At 51.2% G+C, this 23473-nt stretch overlaps 1 protein-coding gene across 12 annotated transcripts in view; it reads left to right on the forward strand.

Moving 5' to 3' along the window:
* The window catches only part of TCF3 (transcription factor 3), a 98214-nt gene extending 82746 nt beyond the window's left edge, over positions 1-15468 (forward strand). For 4 of the 12 annotated variants that reach the window (XM_006027171.3, XM_025208312.1, XM_006027172.3 and 1 more), the window contains 9 exons: positions 503-561; positions 2714-2792; positions 4281-4354; positions 5471-5674; positions 6071-6194; positions 7246-7408; positions 8639-8877; positions 13067-13211; positions 14819-15468. In XM_006027171.3, coding sequence (XP_006027233.1) covers positions 503-561; positions 2714-2792; positions 4281-4354; positions 5471-5674; positions 6071-6194; positions 7246-7408; positions 8639-8877; positions 13067-13209 — 1085 coding nt within the window. In that variant the 3' untranslated portion in view covers positions 13210-13211; positions 14819-15468. Of the gene's footprint in view, positions 1-502; positions 562-2713; positions 2793-4280; positions 4355-5470; positions 5675-6070; positions 6195-7245; positions 7409-8638; positions 8878-12344; positions 12572-13066; positions 13212-14818 lie in introns of all 12 variants that reach the window. The other 8 variants (XM_006027174.3, XM_014521580.2, XM_006027176.3 and 5 more) reach the window with 6 other exon arrangements.
* The last annotated feature ends 8005 nt before the right edge of the window (positions 15469-23473 follow it).

Genomic DNA, 23473 nt, shown 5'->3' on the forward strand with positions numbered 1-23473 from the left:
CAAAACCTGGTACTGCAATTCATTTCCTGCTTGCTGGGAAAGGAGATGCCTGACCTTGATTCCAAGAGAAATCCTCATGTGGGGGGAGAGGACAGGAGCAGCGTTGGCTGTGGTAGGGGTGCGTCATTGCTGTTGACTGCACAGGGCCTCTGACCTGTCATCTCCTGAACACAGCCAGGCAGCTTTAAAAAGGAGCCACAGCCCACAATCCCCAGGTCCCAGCATGCAGGCCAGGTCTCTAGGGACAGTAACAATCAAAAGAGACTTTATAATAAAATGGGCCTTTCTCAAATCTGAAGAATGAGAAGCCCCTTTTGATTGCTGTTTCCTTCCCCTCCTATGGGGAAAGCAAATGCACAAGCAGGAAAGCAAAGGGGGGCATTTTCCTTAAATGCACCAGGGCTCTTTTGAAGGTGATCTCTTTGCAATGGAGTCTTTCTGGAGTGCAAGTTCCCGCCAGGATCATGTGGGGTTAGATTCACATGTCTGTATCTCCTTGCAGGTAACCGAGGAACCACAGCCGGGAGCTCAGGAGATGCGCTTGGGAAAGCATTAGCTTCAGTAAGGATTTCTTTCTCTAAGTTCCTCCTGGCAGTGCCCCCCTGCAACAGCAGCCCCTTGCTGGATTGCTGCCCAGCTAGCTGCCTGGCTTCCTGCCCTGGGTGGGAGAACTCAAATGTCACTGTTTCGAATGACTCTGGTCCTGAGGTTGCTGCTGCACTTGTTAGTGGAAAAGATGTGGGGGAGTCTGGCCCAGCAGTGAGGGCACTAGCCAGAGATGTGTGAGATCTATCCTCAGCTCCCAGTTGTGCTACCAACTCTGCTGGCAGGTCTTTCAGGGCACATCTGCACCACAGTAGGGCTGACATCCCAACCAGGCCATTCCCAAACCCGCTCTGCCCAGAAATGCGCTGGTGGAGATGTTCTGCATCTGCATTGTGCTGATGTGCCTTTTGTCCCCCTGTGCCTCCCTTCCCTGTCTGTCAGACATACTGCTCAGCAACGTTGCTCTAAGGATAAATATGCTGATGGGGCTGTCAAGATGCAGCAGTCAAAGGATGGCCATGGGCTCCCCTAGCTCTTTATTTCCCTCTCCTGGCATTCTGCAGTTCTGTACCCTGGCATTATCTGAGTGCCAAGTATGAGGGGAGGCAACATACAGATTTCCTCCTGTCTGGGCACATATGCATTTTTGAGGGCAGCTCAGCTCCTGATAGCCCTGAGTCTGGATGTCCAGGGCGTATATGCTTCCCCAGACTACATGCTGCTGAGCTAGTTTCTGCTACATCCTCCTTGAAATGGGTAGGCAAGAATGCCGGCTGTCCTGAGAGTAGGTGACAGCACTTCTTGTTGGGTGTTGTCTAGTGTTGTGCAGCTGACAGGCCCAGCAGGCATGGTGATGTTGGAGGATAGTTTTTTCATTGGGGATCCTTGTGGTCAGGGCTGCCTTCTCCATTCTCTGCCACTCTTCTGGTGTCCTTCTGGTGTTTGGAGTTCCCTTGTCCTGGAACTTGTTAATAATACCTCCTACTTAAATTGTAATGCCCCTCAGGCCCCTCTCACTGCAACATGCGGATACCTTGCAGTCACCCGTGTGTTTATGTTCCCAGCTTCTGCTGTGATGTAAAGAATTGTCATTTTGATTAACGGGGAGCCAAGGTACGTGGAAGGTTGGATTGTAGAATAATACAAAAGTCTGTCTGGAAGGACCCTCAAGAGATCACTTCTAGTCCAGCCCCCTCTTCAGTCAGGCTTGTCCCTCTCTAAACCATCCTAGACAAAGCTTTGTCCACTTGCTTTTAAAATCTTCAGGAACAAACCATCATGCACAACTACCAGCACAATGCCTGAGACATCAAACACACCCTTTAACTTGTCCCAGGTAAAGCAGGGGAACAAAGACACTGCCAATGTCCTGCCATTGCAAAGATAGGAAATTCTCTCGAAGTCCTGAGTCTGCAGCACCCACAGATAGACTTCATGTCTCCTGCATCCCAGCTTAGTGCCTGATTCACTAGACGGTTGCTGGGGCTTCAGCCTGTAGGCATGTGCTGGGTTTCAGTGCAAGGGTATATTTTCAGCCCAAAGCTGATGTGTGGGCAGTCATTTTAAACCTAGCACCCTGCTAGCTAGGTTGGGGGAATGCCGACTTGACCAACGATCTGTCTAGCCAACTTCTCCCTTTCAGTCCCAGCTCTGGCCTAGTGTGACTTTTGCATGCAACAGTCTGTCCAGCAGCCCTCAGTATCTCATCCTGTGGCTGCATGTGAAAAGCACGTGGCTGGCAGCTAGATTGGTGCAGCACCTGTCTGCTGTTATTTCTTAGCATCTTTACCCCCTGAAACCTTGGGTTGTGAGAACCTAGCGACTGCAGTGACAAACTAATGTGCTCACTGCGAGGAAAGTGCTTAATGGAGGGGAGAAAAAATTTCAGCAGTCGTGTAGAAATTGATGTAAATTCCTGCCAGCAGAGATCAAGGATGCTGTTACCTCCCCTGGGGGGGGAAGAGAGGAGAGGAGTGGGGAGAACAGGAAAACCATCTGTTGCATTGGCTGGGAGCTGGGGGAATTGCCAAGGGTGATGCGAGGAGGCTTGGCACTTGAGTGCCTTGGCACTTGGGTGCTTTTAGCACAGGTGAGGCCAGGAAGGGTTCATGGCCCTTTGTTTCCAAGGTGCCCTTTGCTAACCATGGTCTGTTCTCTCTTGCTCCAGATTTACTCCCCTGATCACTCTAGCAATAACTTCTCTTCAAACCCCTCTACGCCAGTAGGCTCCCCTCAGGGGCTTGCAGGTACGTATGTGCATGGCTGCCGTTCTCCTGGGAATGGCTCAGAATCATCCTGGGTTTGTTCAAATTTGTTAATCCAATTTAAACCATGTTTAAAAAGAATTAAAAAAAAATAAAAGGTTTTTTTTGAAGCAGTAGCTGGTCTGTGGAAGAGCTGATTGGCTCAGGTACAGAGACAGGCAAGCTCCCTTCTCCGGCCAGAGCTTTGAAAAGTGGCTCGTGACTTGGTGCCTGGCTGTAGATGCTATGGAGAGGCCTGATTTGTGTGGAGTCTTAACCCAAGTAACAGGGCTCCTTTGAAGTTTGAGTTGAACACCAGAAATCCCTGATCGCCTTGACAAACCTTGGGTTGTGCGTCTCGGTGGGAACCTTGCAAGCAGTTCTCGGGCTCAGGAGTCTGATCCATGTGGCAACAATGTGCTATTGCCTGGAAGTAAAGTTTTTGCTACTGCCTGTTCAGTACCTGCTCCCGTGTTTGTCTTTCCCAAGTTGCCCCTTCATGCTCACCACTTTTGGGAACACGCTCTATAAACTTGTTCCGTATGTGTGCATGTGCATGCTTGAGCATTGGTCGGAAGGGCTCAGTGTAAATTAGTAGGCAGCTGACAGGTTAAAAGCCATTTTCAGAGGCTGTTTTGCACTGTGCATAAATCATCTGCACATAACCTGGCAGCTTGATCCAAGTGCCCTATTCAAGGAGCTTTGGTTTTCTTCCAGCAGCAGGAACTAGAGCCCAACCTGGGGCTTCATTGCTGGAAGTGCTTCAAGCAACTCCCTTTTTCCCTGGAGGGCAGAGGTGTGCAGTGGTCCCTCCTTTTGCTCCTACTGCCCAGCCCATCTTGTATGGCAGGGTACGCATAGCAGAACAGCCATCAATGTCCTCACCCTTTGCCTTACTGCCCTGTTGCAGGCAGGACAGGACTCGGGTGCAGGTACTTGGGAGTGATGCTTCTGCTGGATATAAATCCAGAAGCAGGCATGGGCTGGGTGTGCGAGCCTCCCCTCCTCACTGACCAAATTACTGCCCATGTGCAGAAACAAGGGAAGGTTCAAAGATCCCAACACGCTGCCGGTTTCCATACTCAAGCAAAGAAGCCACTTCTTTGCAGCCTACCTACCTACAGGCGGCAGAAGCACTGGTAGGAAAGGAAAAAGGCTCCAGGCAGGCAAGGGCATGCATGAGCAAGAGTGTACAGTCGCACCAGCAGTGTGTCTGTGCGTACACGTGCTGTCTGCCTGCATTGGATTCCTTCTTTGCCAGCAATTAGTTGCTGTGAGGAGCAGCTGTACTAGCTTGCTATCCTGTCAGCCTCCACTTGCTAACAGGACTGATGGCCGACCCACAGTACCAGCACTGCCTTGTCCATCTCTGATGGGGCAGTTGAACATTGCCACATGTTCTCCAGCAACTGGTTTCTGGGGCTCTGGCTCCATCTAGTGTCATGTTGTCAGAGCTGCACACAGTGTTTCTGATCCTGTGTTTGCTTCCAGGCACATCCCAGTGGCCCCGGGCTGGTGGACAGGGTGCCTTATCTCCTAGCTATGAAGGGAGTCTCCACACTTTAGTAAGTGTCACTTAACGCCTCTGTGCTCCTATTTTCTGTCCTTTTTGTGGGTGTTGTGCAATGAACAGCATGAGTAAAGTGGCAGCGATAGGGGATGAGAGCAGAGGGTGCTCTGTTCTCCCAACAAGATATTGGACCAAATGTACCAAGGTATTTAGCAGGCTGCAGACACCTAGTTGAATGTGTCTGAGCAGGCCAATCTTCTGAATTTTTCTGTGAGAGCCAGGAGCTCTTGTAAACCCTGCCATGTGCTTTGCTCTATCTCTGGGCAGTTAAATACCTTGTAAAACATTCCCTGTCCCATCCTAAGCAGCTTGGGCCTCTGCTGTCTCCCACAGCTTGCAGCAGCAATGCTGATCTGGTGCTGGCACCCAGGCTGCCTGTAGAGGCATTTACCCATGTTGCTGGCTGCTTTGGCATATGGGGCTGGGTGGGTATTACCCCCTGTGAGGCTTGAATCATTCTGGTAGGTGAGGTTGCAATATGCATCTCTAAGAGGGTGACTGAAAGCTTCTATCTAGCAGTTAATGCAAAGGATGGGGAATTGTCATACCACTGCCTCTAGCCTGGGACCCCATTTGTTCACTGGTCAGAGCCTGACATTTCAGAGGAAAGGGCAAGAACCTCACTGTGGCCATCTGTCTAATGTTCTGTCCAGCTGGGGTGCTTTTTCCCCATCTCAGATGGTTAATGATTGTACTGGAGGGTTTGTATCCCTGGCCCTTCTGATATAACAGGGGGTTCATATTCTCCATATGCATATTCTTGCACTGCTGTACCTCAGCCCTCTTGAATCCTGTGGAGCGCCCTGCCAGAATATAATTTGTGCACGCTGTAGTGGTTCCTTCCCATGAGAAAGCGCTTAGCAAGGGGTAGCTTGCTAACAGCACAGGGAAGGCTGCAGGTGGGAATAGTCTTTCTACAGTCAGTTCTTCTTGTGGGTCTGAGTTCCTTGAGAGCTTTAAAGGAGTTATGGGAAACAGGTGTGCTGTTGCAGCCAGCTGTTTCGTTGATCTGAAACTATGGCGAAGCCCCGAGTGATCCAGTAGACATCTCAGTGGGCTGTTAAGTTTTTAAAAATGTTAATGCAGTCTCCTTTTCCCCTTATACCTCAAGCAAAACAAAATGGAAGACAGATTGGATGAAGCCATCCATGTACTGAGGAATCATGCCGTGGGCCAGACAGCTGCCATGACGGCTAACCATGGAGAGATGCACGGTCTGCTGGGATCGGCACCTGGCCATAGTGCCACAGTGGGCGGACTGGGCCAGGCCTTTCCCCCTTCAGTCATGCCTATAGGGAACAGACATCCAAGTCTGGTGAGTTGGGACCTGTGGGGATGGCTGTTTGCATTGCTCTAGCACCCAGGTGTCAGAGCCCTGTTGTGCTGGGCAGGGTACCATCTCACGGGCTGGGCAGTCTCTGGGACCCTGTCTGCTCACAAACCTTTGCAGACTGCAGGGGGCACAGCCTTCCTATAATTTAAATTTAACCTGAATCAGCTTGGTATTGAACCTATTGCCAGGCCACATCAAGCTAAGTAAGCCATGTACCCTGATCTGAATCAGTGTCTAGGTTACTGGGTGGGGAAGAGGAATGTGTGGGTCCCAGGGCCAGTCCAGACTTGGAAGCACTGGCATCTGGTTTGACTTGTATCCTGTAGCTGCTGGCCCTCATGTTTGCCCTTAAAGGCTGCTCTGCTTGTTCCGCTCTAGGTGGGAGGAGGTCACCCTGAAGATGGGCTGCCCAACAACCCCAGCATGCTCCACAACCACGTCACACTTCCATCACAGCCCAGCTCGCTCCCCGATCTCAACAGGCAGCAAGACACATACAGTGGTAAGGTGGCACCTCCCTGCTCCACACGTACACATGCTTTAATCTGGTCTGCTTCTCAGCTGGCTGCATACCCTTGTGTGTCCTTTTGTGAAACCTGACGTCTGGAGAAGGCAGCTCTGAGGCCTGGTTCCAAGTGCAGAATAAGTCCAGTGATGAAAACTTTGCATGCAAGAAGGGGATGATCCTGCAGCCTGTCCAGGGCTAGAGGGGGCTTTGCTAAGAAACCTTCATGGGCCTAGACTGAGCTAGAGACAGAGGGTGGGCCAGTGCCCACTAGTACAACGTTCAGAGACTTTTAAGTGCACTTTGTGCAAGGGTCCTTGATCCAGCCTGTCTCAGCATGTGGTCTTGTACCCATTGTCATCTGTGGGAACAAGTGGTTCTTAGACCCTTGCCTAGTTTGTGGGTGCTATTGGGGTCCGACTGGAGGGCATTGGGTGGAAATAGGCCTCAGGAAATGCCTCAGTCTGAATCCTAGATGTTTGAGATGGAAAAAGTCTGGTCAGGACAAACCCAGTCCACCTTCGTGTCTCCTTACTGCTGATTTTCAGACACAGAGTTAGTCCATTTGTCTGCAGGTGGCCTCTGTGCTTAGATTGACAAGAATCTGGGCACAGGCTGCTGACACTGAAGTGTATGAATGCATTGGGAACCATTCAGCCTTTGAAATGCCCTCCCAAGGATTTGGGGTAGTAACTCCAGCATCAGGCTGGAGCAGTGAGGCGCCCTGGAGTAAGGGGTTCCAGTCCCTGCTGGGCCTACTTGCTCATGGTGTTCTCCATAGGAATTGGGCTTTGTCCAAGTGTGGGCCTAGACTCCAGTGTCTTCTCGTAGAGGTTGGCTTTATTTGCAATACCATACTTCGAGGACATGTGAGGTGCAATAGGATTCTGTGGAGTGAGTTGCTTTGCGCATACACGAGGCTTACCTTGCCTAGTCCTACCAAGTGTCAGAGGGGATGCAGATGGGTCATGGCAGCAACTCTCCCTGTCCTTTCCCCATTGTTTAGATTTCTGTCTAAGCACTATGTGCTGCTTTGATTCCTTTGCAGGCTTGACAGGGGGGCTTGGGAGAGGAAGTGTCACCTCAGGGCCTGGTGAGATAAAGCGGGAAGAGAAGGAGGATGAAGAAAACACATCAGTGGCTGATAACTCAGAAGAGGAGAAGAAGGAACTGAAGCCGTCGCGGAACAGAACAAGGTGCTCTTTGAACAGGTCTCTCCCTTCATTCATTCTGTTATTGGCTGGGGCTTGGGGCAGGGCTAAGACCAAGGTGACCAAATGGGTGCTGGGTGGGGCCCGTCTGCCCTGCTGGCCTCCTGCCTGCTATCCATGTGGCAAGGGAAGAGCACTAGCACTGGCTAGATTTGGGGGTTCGGGACTGGGCTTCTGCCAAGCAGCCTCTCCCCCTTGCTCTATCAGACCACTCCACCTTCGGAGCCTGAAACTACGTGGCCTGCCCCAGCCTCCCTGTTCAACAGGAGGGGTTGGAGGCCATCAGCAATCAGACATCCCAGGGGGGAAGGTCTGTGCTGTGTCCATCCTCTGCCATGCCCCGTTACTGCCCCCAGGCACTCTTAAAGTAGACAGGCCGAGCAGTGGAGCAAGCTGCATTCGTGCAGCCCAGCCGATCTTGGGGCATTGCTTCTGGCCCTGCTTGCCTGAACAGGGAAAGCCAGGCTACGTGCCTCCCCAGGCTACGTGCCTCCTACCTCAGGCAGGCTGTCATTAGTTTGTCCAGGAAAGGTGCCCGCTTCCTTTGGAGTCTGAGGAAATTGGCTCTTCACTGCACACACCTGGACTTTGCCTGTTCTCCATCACCTGCAGCCAGTGACATGGGACTTGCCAAAATAAATCCGAAGCTAGGCTCAGCCAGTGGCCAGCCCCAGCTGCTTCAGAGAACACTGCAGTGGGCATAGAGTGATTACCAGCCTGGAGGGGAGGCTCTACCTTGACTCCAGCCTATCAGTGGCTGATCCATGCCCTGCAGCTGGAGGGTTTTATCCCTTCTATCCCTAAGGGTTTTGGTCCTTGTTCTTAGACGCAAAAGAGCTCCATACAAATGTCTGATCCTTTGTTTTTTTCTTTGACCTGTTGGCCACAATGGGATCAGTGACAGTGAGTTGGGGGGTAACTTGCATTGCTCTGGTTTTGTTTAAAAACAAAAAAAAAACAAAAAAACCCTTTCCTTCTGTTGTTTCTAAATGGCTTCCTTTGGATGTAAGCACACGTCCCTGCTTCTGGGACGCTGCGCAGCTGTGATGCTTCTTGCCCAGGGCAGTGTCGCCACTTTCTAGGGCGGCGCTGTTCCTGGCCCTTTCCATCTGGGAAGAAACCTCTCGCTGTGTGTCGATGCCTGAACATGTGTGTTTCTTTTGTGAGTTGATTAGTGCTGAGAGTGCACACAAGGAATGTCCCTGTCTCGTTCTTATTTTAAACCATTAGTCATGATGAGGATGAGGAGGACGATCTTCTTCCCCCAGAGCAAAAAGCCGAGAGAGAAAGAGAAAGGAGGGTCGCCAATAATGCCCGTGAGCGCCTGCGGGTCCGTGACATCAACGAGGCCTTTAAAGAGCTCGGACGCATGTGCCAACTCCACCTTAACAGCGAAAAACCTCAGACCAAACTGCTAATCCTACACCAGGCCGTATCAGTCATACTGAACCTGGAGCAACAAGTTAGAGGTCAGTGAGGGTCCCGGAGTGGTGATATTTTACGTATCTGATCGGCACGGGGCTGTCTGTCTGTCTGTCTGTGACACGTCACGTGTGCCGTGGTGCCTAGCACTGTCCTCTCCGCCACGTGGCCCTGGGTCCTCAGGACCATTAAGTGTCCTTTTTTTCATTTTATTTTAAGTTTGGTTTTGAACCCTGCTGTTCTATCCTCGTTTTTTTTTTTAAGCCATTGCATGTGCTGCATGTTGCTTGTTCCAAAGCCTGGGCTGTGCCCTCCTGTGTGCATAATACTATAGCTCCTGGGCAGTGAGCATCCTTGCTTCTTGTAGAGTGCCACCTGCCTTTAACTTGGAGAGGGGTTCTCTTGCCATCCGGAGAAAGGCCCCCCCATGAAATGAGAGACTGGGCCTGAGAGTGGCATGCCATGGATGGATGGGTGTGGCTTGCCTTTCCTGTGCTGTGTTAGCTGGGCAGAGCTCAGTATCGTGATGGGGGAGAGGCAGAACTGTTTGATAGGTGATGAGCTCCTTGCAGCTCGGAGGGGTAGGGTCAGCCCCCACCCTCCATGCCACTGGGTTTCTCTCCTGGCCCCTTTAGCTTTTAAACTGGATTCTAGGCAAATGCTGCCTGCCCCAAAAATGCAAATTGTGCCCAGCAGCCATTCAGAGCCTCCCTGTAGTAGCATTGCCTCTTCAGTATAATTGAGTGATTTGAGCCACATGTTTCAGGGGACATATAGTGTCCCCCCCCCCCACCTCCTTCCCTGCCCAGGCAAGGTTGCTCCCTCACTGCTAGTTTGCAGTCCAGTCTAGTGCAATGTGTGTAAGTGCTGGGACTTCCCGGGGTGCTGTTCCCATGCAGCTGGAGCTCTTTGGGCATGTTCAGTTCTGCCAGAGGGGGAAGCTCTGCGTTTTATTCCCTGCTCCAGACTTTGAAGGATTTTGCTGCTTTTTCCATAATGCTTGCAGTGCATGTTTCCATATTAACTTCTCCTACCCCCATCACTACAGAAGCAACTGTGGTGGGTTAACCCATTCTCTACTGGCAGAAGCCACTAATGTAAATCCATGGTTTGTGCCTGGCTCCTTCTCCCCTGCTGGCCCCTCGCTATGGCATTGTGATGTTGGACTTTTTTGTGCCTCTTCAGTTTGTAATTTTTTGCCTTTCATAACATGTATATTTTTCCTGTCTCCTTTTTATTCCCCCCTTCCTTTTCATTTGTTTTGTTCTGTTCTTTCCAATCTCCTACAGACAGTCCCCAGCCGTGACCTCTCGGTGGTCCCACTCTCTACCTTGTACTTGCTGCTTGCTGTTTGAGACAGAAAATGGAGGGAGGTGGGGAGGGCGGGCAAGAGAGAGTTGGCACCATGTTCACTTTGGTCTCCCACGCTTGTCCTTTTTTAAAGTCTTCCCAGAAATGGCAGCCAGGCAGGTCGCTTACCCCGGCCCCACACTGCTGGTGCCCGGGATGTCGGTCCTTCAGTGGGAGTTGCGTCCTGCTTCTCCTCAGCTCCCTACTGCAAGGTTATCAAAGCATTTATCTCTGATCAACAACACTCTAGCAATTAGGCCACCGAGCCCAGTTTGCAACAGAGCTTCTGGATGGTAGTAAGGACTTGGAGGAAAGCAGCAGAAGTTAGAGAAGCTGCCATCGTGGCTAGATCTGTTCTGTGAAAAGACCAGGCAGTGGCATGCATTGGTCTACACATAGTTCAGCAAACGAGGTGAGGATACAAGTGCCTCGTATCCTGTGTGGGGCAGAACTTGGCCTTGTCAACACAAATCCAGTTGCCTCAAGCCCTTGTGTTTCTAGCAAGGAGAAGTAGCTGTGTGGAGGACTGCTGCAGTTCTGTTGATGGTGAATGCAGGAGACATGGCTGGAGGTACAGTCCCTGCTGGGGGAAGTTTGCAAACTGGACTCATAAGAATGACTGCAAGAATTTCTGTAAGTAGCAGGCAGTGCTGATGTTTCTGCCAAGATTGGAGCTTGCCTAGCTTCAGGGAGATGCGGATATCTTGATGCAGGCTGGGAATCCTGGCAGCATCTCTTCTCCGATGCCCTGGAATTCTCCCAGCAGTAGACTTCCTGGCACACGGAAACAGAAAGCTGAAGCATGGGCCAGGGGCCTGAAGCACCTGAATGCATTAGGGTAGCTAGGACTGATCTGAAGCACAAGTTGCCTTACCCTGCTGGTTGCAGTGGTACCCCAGCCAGCTCCCCATCTCTCCTTCCTGAGAGCCAGCTGTTGTTCCTGCCAGCTGGGGCGGCGAGGAATGCCCTGCTCTGCACGGTCCTGTCCTTGGCAGGTTCTTCAAACCCATCGCAGGTCCTTTGCTTCTGCCACTACCCTCTTGGTTGAAAGTTTAATCACATCTGATTCCTCTTGACCCAAAGCAGGAGCCTGAGGCTAGCGTGGCCTTACCTGAAGACAGCCTTCAGCCAGTTTTCTTTCCTGTGAGAATTTTGCTCTGGGGGAGAAGGTCGTCCATGCACATAAAGGGACAGGGAAGCGAGGGAAGTGCTATAGATTAGGCCAAGATTGTAAGGTGCTGCCAACCTGTGTCTGCATTGAAATCTCCACTCCCGTTGGTCCCCTGCTGTAGCAGGCTGCTGACAGAGCTGTGGAAACCGAGGTGCTATGCGCCAGGGACTTAGAGCTCATGGCCACGGCTTCGAAGACCTTTGGCTGGAGAAGGTAGACACCAACCCCCGGGCCTGATTTTTGGCCCCCTTGTAAGAACTAATGTCAGTTCCTGCCTCTGCAGCTGACTTGGTGCGACTCAGGCAGGTCACTTCTTGGTGCCTGTGTTTCCCCTCCTGTAAGATGGATATCACCCAATGTACTGAGCAGTGTGGTGTGAGTCATGCTGATTAGAAACTTTGTCCCATCTGGGTTTTAACAGGAACTGGAGTTTCATTTTGGACACGCTCAATATTTGGTAAAGAACGCCTGCCTTCCTCTGGGGCAAAAAGGGAGTTTTCATCAAAAAACTGAAAACCAAAAGGGTTTGGGCTGAAAACCAAGGACTTCTGGTTTCCAGATGAAAACTTACAGAAAGTCGAAGTTTCCCGTGGGAGGAAGTTCCAAGCGTGAGCAGCCTGAGTTGTGCAGGGTGGCTGGGAGGTGTGCATGTGCCCTGCCATGATAGGTACTGTGGGCCATGAGAGGTGGCATTACTCCGCCCTCTCCCCCATCCCTGCCACCATCCCGCACACACTTGCACTCCTCAAATCTGTGCAGTAAGGGTGACCAGTGCTGGCAGCACCTTACCTTGGCACACAGCTGGCAAGGAGTCCAACACCAGGGCTCCTTTAGAAATTGGCAAGTCCCATTCTCCCTTCTCAATTGACTTCTGCAATCCAAGGTTGACTGAGCTTTGGCAGTGGACACTAGTGGCACTACCAGCACAACAACTGCTAGACCCCCTGTCCGTTACACCCTCCCTAACTAATCTCTGTGGTGCTGTGAACCCAGCAGTACAGACGAGGCCCTGTCACTGGAAGACAAAGATCTGAGGGACCGGGAGAGGAGAATGGCCAATAACGCCAGGGAAAGGGTGCGTGTACGGGACATTAACGAGGCCTTTAAAGAACTGGGACGCATGTGTCAGATGCACTTAAAAACGGACAAAGCACAGACCAAACTGATCATCCTACAGCAAGCGGTGCAGGTCATTCTGGGCTTGGAGCAGCAAGTACGAGGTATGGTAACAGCTGACAGGTGCATTTGGGGGCCTTTCTCTCCCTGGAGATTTCTGTGTGCATGTATGTAGAAGGGATGTTCTTAACTGAACCTTTTGCTGGTGGGATGCATGTGAGGCTGAGACTTCCAGAGCTGCCTCGGCGGAGATGAACACCCAGTTCCCTGGCAGTTGATGGGAGTGAGGCAACTTTGGAAAACTCGAGTCTTTAAACCTTTGTAAAATGGACGGAGTTGCCAGGTGGTTTTAAACCCACGTGCATTTAAACTGACATAACATCCCCGCAGGGGAAAGAATCTGGCTTTGGCAGGAAGGTCCAGTGAGGGATCTGCGACTGTTACAAGGAGCAGCAAGGCTAGTAGAGGCTTGCACAGAGGTTATTTCCTCGCGTGGTGCAGTGCACCTGCTCTGGGACTTGGTTCTCTCATTTGGATGCTTCTGCTCTGTGATGCTCTTGCACAAATTGAGGCTTCCTCCCTTACTGTTCTTGGCACAGAGCGCAATCTGAACCCTAAAGCAGCCTGCTTGAAGCGTCGGGAAGAGGAGAAAGTGTCTGGAGTAGTAGGAGATCCCCAGATGACACTTTCAGCTTCACATCCTGGCCTAGGAGACGGTCACAACCCTGTTGGACACATGTAAAGGTATCGTCCTTTGCCCTGGTCAGGCCCCAGTACTCATTTCTGTATGTGAAATGCATAGCACGTACTGTTACATCTAGCAGCTGGGTATTGATTGCTCAGAACTGAATTCCAAGCAACCATGGCATATGCTTAGATGTGCGGTGCTAGCCAGTGAGAGGGAGCCCCTTACATTTCTCTATCAGGATGAGCGATGGGCTGGGCTGTTGGTATGAAAATGCTGCTGTATCATTAGGCGTCCCCTATAATTCATCTTTATGAACAAAGCCCGCATGGAAACATTTCATTTCTTCAATTACTGGCCAGGTTGTTCTCTGCCGTGGCCCCTCTGCTCTCCCTCCTGGGACAGTGTAGTAGGTAGTTCCACTCTGTTGATGTGCATGAACAGCCCCCACATGAGAACAGGCTCTCCCTCTGTCAGGGCAGTGAGGGATTATCAAAATCACATGTGCTTCACAGCCCATGCCCTTAAAACAGGCAGCAAAGTGAGAGCTGTTCTGAGGAGCAAGGGACAGGGGTTTTTGGATGGTTTGGGCAGGGCTGGCCATGATGTTGTAATCCCTGCTCTTGACTGTCCTTGGAAATGATGTCCCCTTCTTGCTCATAGGACACAGGGGAGTGTTATTCACAGTCTGTATTTCCTTTTTTCTGTCAGTCCCTCCATCTGTCTGCACCTCTGACCCATATTTATAGTGTCCCAGGGGTGGCTGTGAAGGAAGCTGAAAGGAAATTACCCTTTTGTAGCAAATGGGGAAGCTTTACAGCAATGAGTTATGATAGATGGTACATAGGACCGTACAAGTTCATATCCCCTCCCCGCTGAGATCTCAGGCACACCCTGCATTGTGGTATCTGCATCCATGTTTTATTAGACATTAAGGGGAGTGTGGACCAGTGTCACTTAACTCCCCTCCTCCCCAGAGGCGCTTTGTGGGTTGTGATGCGAGTCTGCGGTGGTCTAAGACCCCTGGCTCACCTAGGCATTCTCTGAGTCACGGTAAGCTGAGTCTCCTCGGGGCAAGCAGCTGGACTGATGCTCTGATTCCACCTACCTGAGGCCGTAGCACTTTCAAGCCTTTCACCATAGCTCTTGAAATGAAAGAGTTAAGTGTTCTTCCTCCTCAGTGGAAAATGTGGCCATCTCTAATAATTGCATAACAGTCCTTTAATAATTGTATTAACCCCAAATCCGTGCCTGCCACAGACATAATAAAGACAACTCAGTAGCTTATTTAGCCCTTATATTCCCCAGGTGAGGAACATTGGCACCTTCCATGCCCTGGGTGAGAGTGGTTGGGGGAACTCAGTTCATGTGCATGATGACCTGGCTCAGTCACAGTGCATCTTCACCTGTGAACATACTGGTCCTTAGCCTGTAACATCAGAGCATCAGGCTCCTGAAGTGTGCTGCAACAGTCAGCTGCTGTGCAGGCATGTTGGGGAAGGTTACATGTATGCACTGTCTACAACATGCTAGTCAGGCACTGCTTTAATTGCTCCCACAGAATTAAAAGTACAGCTTCGCCATTGCCCCAGTAGGGAGCATTGCTGCAATGTCATTGGGTTTCCCTTGGTTTGGACTTTTTTCTGTTTTCTCTTTATTTTTTTAGATCTTTTTGTTCCCCTGGATACAGAGATCTATAGGAAGGAAAATCCTCGGTGTGACCTGCAGCCTTCATGAACCATAAACTTTAGTACTGCTAATACTGACACCCATGAAAGGAACCTGGCATGCTGTAAGGGGCGTAAAAACACTTTGTCAAAAACAAAAAAAATTGCCTTAAGTATAAAATATGGAACAGTCAATACATATCACTCAATTCTGAGGGGGAACGTTGTATTCTCTTGGCTTGTTCACAAGCAGCCAGCAGCATAATTGTGCCTAAGCTTAATATTTCTTTTTTTAAAAAAAAAAGAACATTAGTTATGAGATTTTTTATGTAGAACAAAATAGCGATGCCTTTTGGTTTTTTTTAGCTTCTTTTGCATATGTTTTGTACGCGACAAAAGTTTTTTTTGTATAAAAAAAAAAAAAAGTCTTGTACCCCATGCTTTTCTGCTGCTGTTTCTATAGTTAACGTTGCATCTTTAGGATCAACCAGAATATTAAAATTGTATTAAGAGAGACTGGATATAAAGAGAGGAATTCTCAGATTCGGCTCTGAAAGCCACTAAAAGCGAATGTAGCCATGGTAGGGGAATGCCTTTCCTTGCCTGGCTTGTACCTTCCATTATAAAAACTCATGTGCTGAATTCATCATCTCTTTGCTTTGGCCACTTCTGATTTGGGAAAAGGAAGTTAAATGACAAAGCAAGTTGCGGCAGCTTTCTTCAGCAGCTCTTGGGCTCCTCCCAGCATCTGGAATCAAGGACCTGCCTCCAGAGGTCTCTGCAGTTATGATCCCTGGGGTCACAGGAGACAAGAGGTTGAGGGGCTAAGAACGCAGCTATCTTCCGGAGCTTCGCTGTGGAAGGACAAGGAAGCAGCCTTGATTGAGAAAGAGCTGCCAATAGAGAATGGGCCTAGGGACAAGAGAGCCAAGGGGTTTGGGGAAGCAGCACAAGGTGTAAGAGAATCTGGGGCTCAGTTGCCAGCTGGCAACACCTGATTCCCACACGCCTGAGTTCATGCCTGCTGTCAGAGCCCCTTGCATGGGAGGAGGGGGGAGAGATGCCGAACAAAGAGAAGAAACAGAACAAAGAGAGGGGGACGGAGAATGGGCAGAACAAAGACACCCAGGAAACAAGGCAAACAGAACAAAGAACTGGCCAGGCTGGGGGCCTTGCTGCCAGAGGGTATGCTGACTGCAAGCTGTGACCAGAGGAGTCATCGTCTTGGGTACAGATGAAGAGCAGTGCGAGCTGCAGAGACAGGGCGTTGGTGTGCAAAGGAAGCAGCACTCAATGGCAAGAAATGGGCTTTGTGCAGCTCCAGCCCCAGCTTCCCATCTACGTGGAGCATCTGTACGGGGCTTCAGCTGCTGCCGCTTGGTACGTGGAAGTGGCAAGTCGAAATGCCACAGGCAGCGGGATTGTTTTTGAGCCGTTTGACCTGCTGCTGCCAGGTTATCTCCATGTCCTCCTTTGGAGCAGCCTTCTCAGCAAGCTGCCCTACCCTACTGTAGGCAACATCACCAGGGGCCTCAGCTGGACAAAGCCACTGTCCTGTGCATGTGGGTTTTTCCTGTTGAGGCAAAAGGATGATGATCCTCTCTCCATGCTGGTCACAGAGGGGCTTCCCCCTCCAACAAGACACTGCAGCAGCCCTCAGTGCTGGGCACAGAAAACAGCCTCCCTCCCCTCTGCATGCACCTTGCAAGAAGTGCAACGGCTGTTATTTCCCTGGGAGGTTGTGCTGGCTTTCCTGTGTCGCGGTGTTGTGGGGGCTGTGTTCAGCTGGGTGGGGACCCAGGCCTGCCCTCTGTGCTCATGGAGAAGCTGCACTGCAGTCCGGGAAGGCAGAGGAAGGAACGGTGTTTTCACCGGCCGGGTGGAGTCAGCCTGTTGCCACAGCAGCCCTGGAACTAGAGCTGATCCAAAAGGCTTTGAGTTTGCAGCAGCAGCTTTTCATTAAAGAAAAAAAAAATTCACCGTTTTTTCCTCTTCCACCTCTGTATGGTTCTTGGCAGCCTGTTCTGCCCAGCTCCAGTTGCAGCTTGGGATGGCTCATCCTCTCTACAGGTCGGCACATGGGTGCTCTCTGTTCTCAGCCAACTTATAACATGGTTTGGCCCCTTCTGTGGAGGCAGCAGGTTGCAGTGCTAGCATAGAGGCATAGCATGGAAAAAAATAGTGCCCTGGGCAGCCCTCTGTACCCTCCCCTCCCCCTGCCCACCTACCTTCTTGCTTGCAGGCTCAGGAACAGCAGCAAACGGAGAGCCAGGCAGTGCGAGGCATCTGGGCATTGCCATTCTCTAGACCTGCAGTGTACTTTGGTGCTGTTCTGGGGCAGGACACAGTCCCCCTGCTGTTGCTGCCCAAGTCCATGCCCAGGGGGCAAAAATAAATAAATGCTGGACTCGGCAGCAAAAAATAGGGGTTAGTTCTGCCCTTGGCAGCAGCAAACTCTACTGCTGCCTTACAAAACTGACTCCTGGAATGCCTTGCACGCGGACAGTCTGCGCAGGCAGTGTGTGTCATAGAGACAGGCAGCTGGCAAGATTGCCTCCCCTTAGGTGGTATCCGGGTCATGCCCCACTCACCTGCCCCATGTTATGCTACAGCTGTTGTAACCAGGACAGGGTAGAGCAGAGTCGTGTTCGCTGTTCAGCTCCATGTCCTTGGCTGGGCAGATAACCCATCCGACTCCTGAAGGGAGCAGGGTGGCTTCACTTGTTTGGTCTCCATCTTCCTATGGGCAGTGCTGGGGCTTGGCAATGGGCTTGGTTAAGCCTGCACAGGAGCTAACCCTTTTCCTTGGTCTCAGCTTCTCAAGTTCTCCATACCTTGTGCTCTGTATCTGTTTAGCCTGTCTAGGGCTGGCAACCAGGACTGGACATCTCCAGTAACCATGGGCATTGATGCAACCTGGCTCTCCTCTGTGCCACCCCCACAGTGCCCTTGTGCTCTGGCAAAGGCCACTGTCAAGATTTAGGGCCTCATTTTACTTCTACCACCACGGGTTGAGCTGCTGCCCTCAGCCTCAGTCAGACCAGCAGGCTCTATCTCTGAATAGCAGGCCCTTGACTCCATCTCATCCTGTGGTGCTGTCTTGAGGTTTAATACTGGAGCTGAGGGCAGATCTGGAAACGGGGCTGGATATTTCCTTCCTGCCACCCCTTGCCACGGGGAGCTAGAGCAGCAGTTCAACAGCAAGCATATTGCTCCAGTGACTCTCTGCAAAGGGCATGCACAGCTGTCCAGTGGCAGGTGTTAGCAGAGCTGTTCCCCTTCCCCCTGCCCCCAACCATTCCATTCTCTGCGGCTCTAAAGAAGGCTGTTGAGACCCGATTTGTGGTTCCATACGTGCTTGAACAGGGTCTCTTTGTGCTTGCCTAGCAGTGATTCAGTTTTCAGGGAAACATCATTCAACCTGTTCAACTCCCCGGGTTAAAATCCTGTCCACCTGGGTTCTTCCTGTTTATACAAGTAAGGGAAAATGTTACAAGGAAGAGCCAGAGCTGTGGTCCAGCATGCCTGCTTATGATAATGTGCCAGGCTTGCATCCTGGGAATGGATCTTTCTAGTTGAGACCCTTTAACACCAGCCAGACGTGCACTTTTCTAGCAGTCTGGGCCTAAGCCCTGTGCTGGCTTGGAGGACATTAACAGAAGGCATCCAGTAAGTGCTGCTGGGAGCGAGGGGTCTGGCTGAAGAGCGACAGGCAGGTAGCTAAGCTGAGGTCAGAGAAGGAAATGCCTGCTTTATAATCCTGAGAAGGAGAAGTGAGCGTGACACCTTCCCTTCGTACATTTTAAAGGAGGCCACTCTGCCCACACCGGTCCTGCAGGGGAATTTGGGTCTTTTTCCTGTAAGGAAGGAGCTAAATGATGGGCTCTTACCACCATCAAGCCTCTATTTGTCCATCATAGCTGCCAGGGGAGGGGAGAGAGAGCCTCTCCAGTCATACCTGTACCACAGGAAACATTTTAGGATTTTAATTGATTAAAAAAAAAAAAAAAATCACCAGTTTTGGTCTGGGTTTGTTTGGGGTTTGTGGGTTTTTTTGTTTTTCCCCCAACCAGAAATTAAAACTTTGGGGAAAGTTTCTGGGGTTTATTTAAAAGAAGAAAAACATGTTTTTAAAGTTTTCTGATTGCTTTTCGTACAAACCAGGACATTTTGGCCAGAAGGACAGCTGTCTGAGAACTTCTGATCAAGAATACTTGGCCATTGGTCTCTAGGCTCTTGTTCTGTTGCTCCACCCAGCAGTGGGATTTCTAACCAGGATCCTTCTCCTCTCCTGGGAGTTGCCAGGCACTACACACCATATTCAGACACTTAATCCATTCGTGGAAACAGTGCAAGTGTCTGAACCCTTAGATCAAATTGAAATACATTCTGCACCTGGAAGGGTTAAATCCACAGCCAGAGAGCATGTGACATGGAATAAAGATTTGGCAGCTGGTCTTTGCATAGAGAGCATGCTTTAGTATAAAAACTGGTGCCTGCATCCAGAGTTTTGTAAGTGAACCGAGTACAGTCTCCAGTACCCTTATCCCTTACCAAGGAAAGAGCAGTGGGGATCCTGTGTTCGGCTTGGAAGCTGGTTGGTTGGCATTAACCTGAAGTACACGCAGCAGCAATGGATGCATCTGGGTAGCATAGTGTTTGCAGGGTGAGAGAGTGGCCAAAACCTGCATAGATCTTGCTTGCTGCATTCCTGGGGTTGTCGGTGTTTGTGCTAGCAGGGCCTGGGAGCTTGGTTGCTACTGAGGTCTAGCTTTGAGGGAGGTGCTGGCCATCTGCTGGTCCCTAAAGCTTTTTAATGCAATGCTGTCTTGTAAAGGTGCGAGCCCCCAAAGTTAGGTGTGTAGGTAGATGTCTCTGTACACTGCAAGTTCCCTGAAAAGCTACTGGATTTTAATCCCAGGAGAGATTTTTCTGCCATCTCCATGCAGTGTGAATCCTGCTTACCATTGCTCTGACCTGGGGCAGGAACAGGCCAGGGGGCATCTCTGTCCAGGCAAGGGAAGTGCAGTTGAGCAAACACAAGACGGATGAAAAGTGAATTCCCCTCTTGGTGTGCTCAGCATGAACCAGCAGGAGTCGGGCATGTAGCCGAGGCAAGGAAGGCGTGCTTTGAAGAATGATTTGACCCATGTCTCTGTCATCTTAAGACCCCCTCAGGCCCCAGAGACTCTAACAGTATTGCAGAGCCTTGTCATAAAGAAATCGCTATTTGCGGTGGACAAAATGCTCCCGTCTCATCTTTTGATCTGCCATTCTAGAGAGGGTCAGACAATGCCAAGAGCTGCCTGCCATGCTTACTGGTAAGCTGTGGGAAGGGAGCCGGGTGCTCTGTCGGCCAGTGTGGTACTTACAGGGGAGACTTCCAGGATTCAGTTCTCTTGACTACTGCTTCTGCATCCCTCACTCCAGGTAATAAATCCTTTCTTAGCCTCACTTTCCTCTCTCAGCCCTGCTTCCTCTTGTTTCTGCTCCAAGAAATGTGGCTGACTGCTGAAATTTGACCATCTCTAAAGATGCTTAGCAGGCTGTTTTTTGGAGGAAGCGATAATGGGAGAGTGGGATGACTTGACTGCCCAGTATCTTCCCCCTATTTCTCTCCTCCCATGCTTTGTCCTGCAGCATGGCAGGCACTGCCCCAGATTCTCTAACATTGGGTGTTTTTAAAAAAATGACTTTTTCCATTGGCATGCAAGGGAGGTGAGGGAGTTCATCCTCAGTAGATGTTCCCAGTGCTGCAGTCTTTGGAGCAGTTTCCTCAACCCAAGTTTCCAAGTCCCGTAGTGCCTGCTTTTGGATTTGTCCCATGAGAGGGGGAAAGAACCTGAAATGAGGTGGAGTTTGAGGCCAATGAGCAGCCCAGAGACCTGCATTTCCTCCTTGGCTCGCTGGTCTGCCAGCTGGATGTTGTTTGGGGTCTCTGCCTAGTCTGAGAACATGCTGTTTTTGTGCCTCTGCCCAGAAGGTTTGTCCATCTGGGCTCGTCTGCTTGGTTCACATGGAGTTCTCCATCTCATGCTCTAAGCTGAAAGTAGCTGAGCTCTGTCCAAGTAAGGACAGTGGGTTTCTATGGCCATGTAACATGGGCACAGTGTTATCCCTGAACTGATCCTGGATATATGGTGCAATGAGTTGCGCTTTGGACACCAGTGCGATCGTTTTTCTGTAGAGCTGGCTGAAAGGAGCCAGCCTCAGTTCAGTCTTCCCTCTTGCTGAAGCCAGCAGAAGATGGTGAGCTGGAGATCTTCCCTTTGGCGAGGGGTGTCAAGTGGAGCAGGCGAACACAGCCAAATCCTACTCCAGACCCGCAAGGAAGACATTCTGTCTCCCTCTTTGCCTAGGGACCCAACTGCTTATTTTCCAGGCATAAGCACCCGCCTGCCAACCTGTTGGCTGGGACGCACATAACCAGGCATTAATGCAGCGTTGGCAATCTCACTGATGCCAAGAACTGCAAATTCTTGTTTCTTCCGCTTTTCTTCCCCCTCTCCTGCTCTTTTCCCCAAAGCAAAATAGCCGCATCTTCACCAAAGCTGCTAGAAAAGGAAATGTTAAGAGCTACTATTGTAGACACTCCCCATTGAGTATTGGCACTTCTGCCCAGTTTCTGCCTATAGTCTCTGCCGGTGCCTTCTGGGGAACAAGCTTCCTCCTAACCCTGCATCTTCCCAGAGTCACAACAGCACAAGGAACAACCTACGCCCCAAGGAACTGCCTGGCTTTTGATCCAGCTGAGGCTGCTTTTGCTAGCATTTCGAGCACATTGCCCCTGTTCTGACTCTGGGAAAGGCTGGATTCTGGAGCAGGTGTAACCCACAGCTCCTCCGTGTAGCGTTCTTGAGCCTATGGGGCATAAAGCACAAACAAACTGCCTTCAAGGACATAGCAGGCTCATTGATGTCTGTGGCTCAGCCCAGGAGACAGTGCTACACAGAGTGGGTGCAAGATGCACATGTTCTTGTATGCAAGGTGTGGAAAGGACCTCCTGGGTCATCAGGTGCATCTGCCTGCTCTCACCGGCAGCCCCATGAGCCAGGGCCTCCTTCTTTGGCTGGTCAGACCTGACTTTCTTTGTCTGGCTCCGAGTCCCTTAGAACAGCATGCAACAGGTCAACTTCATCCCCATGTAGCCCAGACCAACAGCCACAGCCAGTGGCTGCTGCTTCCTTGAAACAAATGAGCTGCTTTGGCAGCATTGACAGCCCAGATATCGGTGCAGAGAGACCAGGAATGGGAACGCAGCCACCTTTGCCAGTGGTGGCTGTGGTTCCCACCTGAAATGCAGGAGGCTTTATGGGCGGATGTGAAGGCAATTGGACCGCTCTCTGAAGTGGAAGCCGCAAGTGAATGATGGAAGCAGACAGCTTATTTTTCTACAAGAAGTGGAGAGGATTAGCCGGTTCCCACAAGGCTCCATGCTCACCAGGCCCAGCAGCACTGGGGTGTAGGAAGGTGGGGCTGCGTTTCCACAGGACACGCACCTTGGCTGCTGGGCAGCACCGCAGCCTCCTGCAGCAGCTCAGCGAGGGTCTAACACCCCAAGCCCTCCTCCGTCTTTAAGCAGCTGCCCATGTGGCCACGTTCCAGAGCAGTGCCTTAGTCCCTGTGCGCAGCCCCCATCCTCCACTGAGCTTCCCTCGACTTGCTGCACTCCCACCAGCCAGACACAAAATGCCAAAATGCTCCGGTGTTTGGTCAACATCTTGCTGCAGCGCCCTTGGTGCTGTTCAAGCCAAGCGTTCTCACGTGTACCTGTTCTGGGCCATTGATGCCCATGTGGGGTTTGTCAGCAATTTCCATGGCGGCAGGATTGAAACCCCAACAGCGCCTCTTGTCTCCAGCAGAAGCTGGAGCGGAAGGAGGGGTTGGCCCTTCTCTGGGCCAGATCCCCAAAGGGACTTTAGAAGCAGGAAGTGCCCGACAGCTGAGCTCCAGAAACCTGAGCAAGGTACATCATCGGTCTTGTGCTGAGCCCTGGCTTGAATGAGCAGCAATGGCTTAGCGAGCTCCACAGCAGCCAACCCCAACCAAACCTGCACCCCACTGTCTTCATTCTCACCTCATACCGGCTAGAGCAGGATTGCTACTTCAGAGTGAAAGCTGCTCAAGGCTAATGCCCCACTTCAGTCCTATGCAACCCTCATCCCTGACTACGTGGCATGCGGCCCTGGCAGTCGAGCATGTGCATCTCCTTTCCACTATCGCCCAAAGTGGCCTGTGAGCTGCAATGCACGGGAGCAGAGTCCCAGCCCGAGGGCACTGGGGATTCAGCTCGGGGCACTCGGTCTTGTCCCAGAGCAAGAAAAAGTTGCATCTTGCTGGGCCCAGCCCTGATGGCTGAACTGGAGGAAGTGGCAAGGACTATGCTAGCCTGGTTCCCTGCCCCTGACTTGCCCACTTGTGCCTTCTGTTTGGTGGTCGGACACCAATCTACAGCACCCTCCATCTTGCTCTCTCAGCGTGGGCGTCCTGTGTGTTGGTGCACCTGGGTCCCCACTGCAGGCTGCCGTGTTTCCTGCAGAGCCCAGCGTCAGCTGGGACAGGAACCTGAGCTAAGCTTTGCTTGACCGATCCGTCTTCCATGGCTTCTCATCCACATGTGTATCCTCTCCCCACTTCTTGGGGCCTCTCTTATC

This window comes from Alligator sinensis, unplaced genomic scaffold (assembly GCF_000455745.1).
Source record: "Alligator sinensis unplaced genomic scaffold, ASM45574v1 scaffold103_1, whole genome shotgun sequence".
In the NCBI taxonomy this organism is placed as follows: Eukaryota; Metazoa; Chordata; order Crocodylia; family Alligatoridae; genus Alligator; species Alligator sinensis.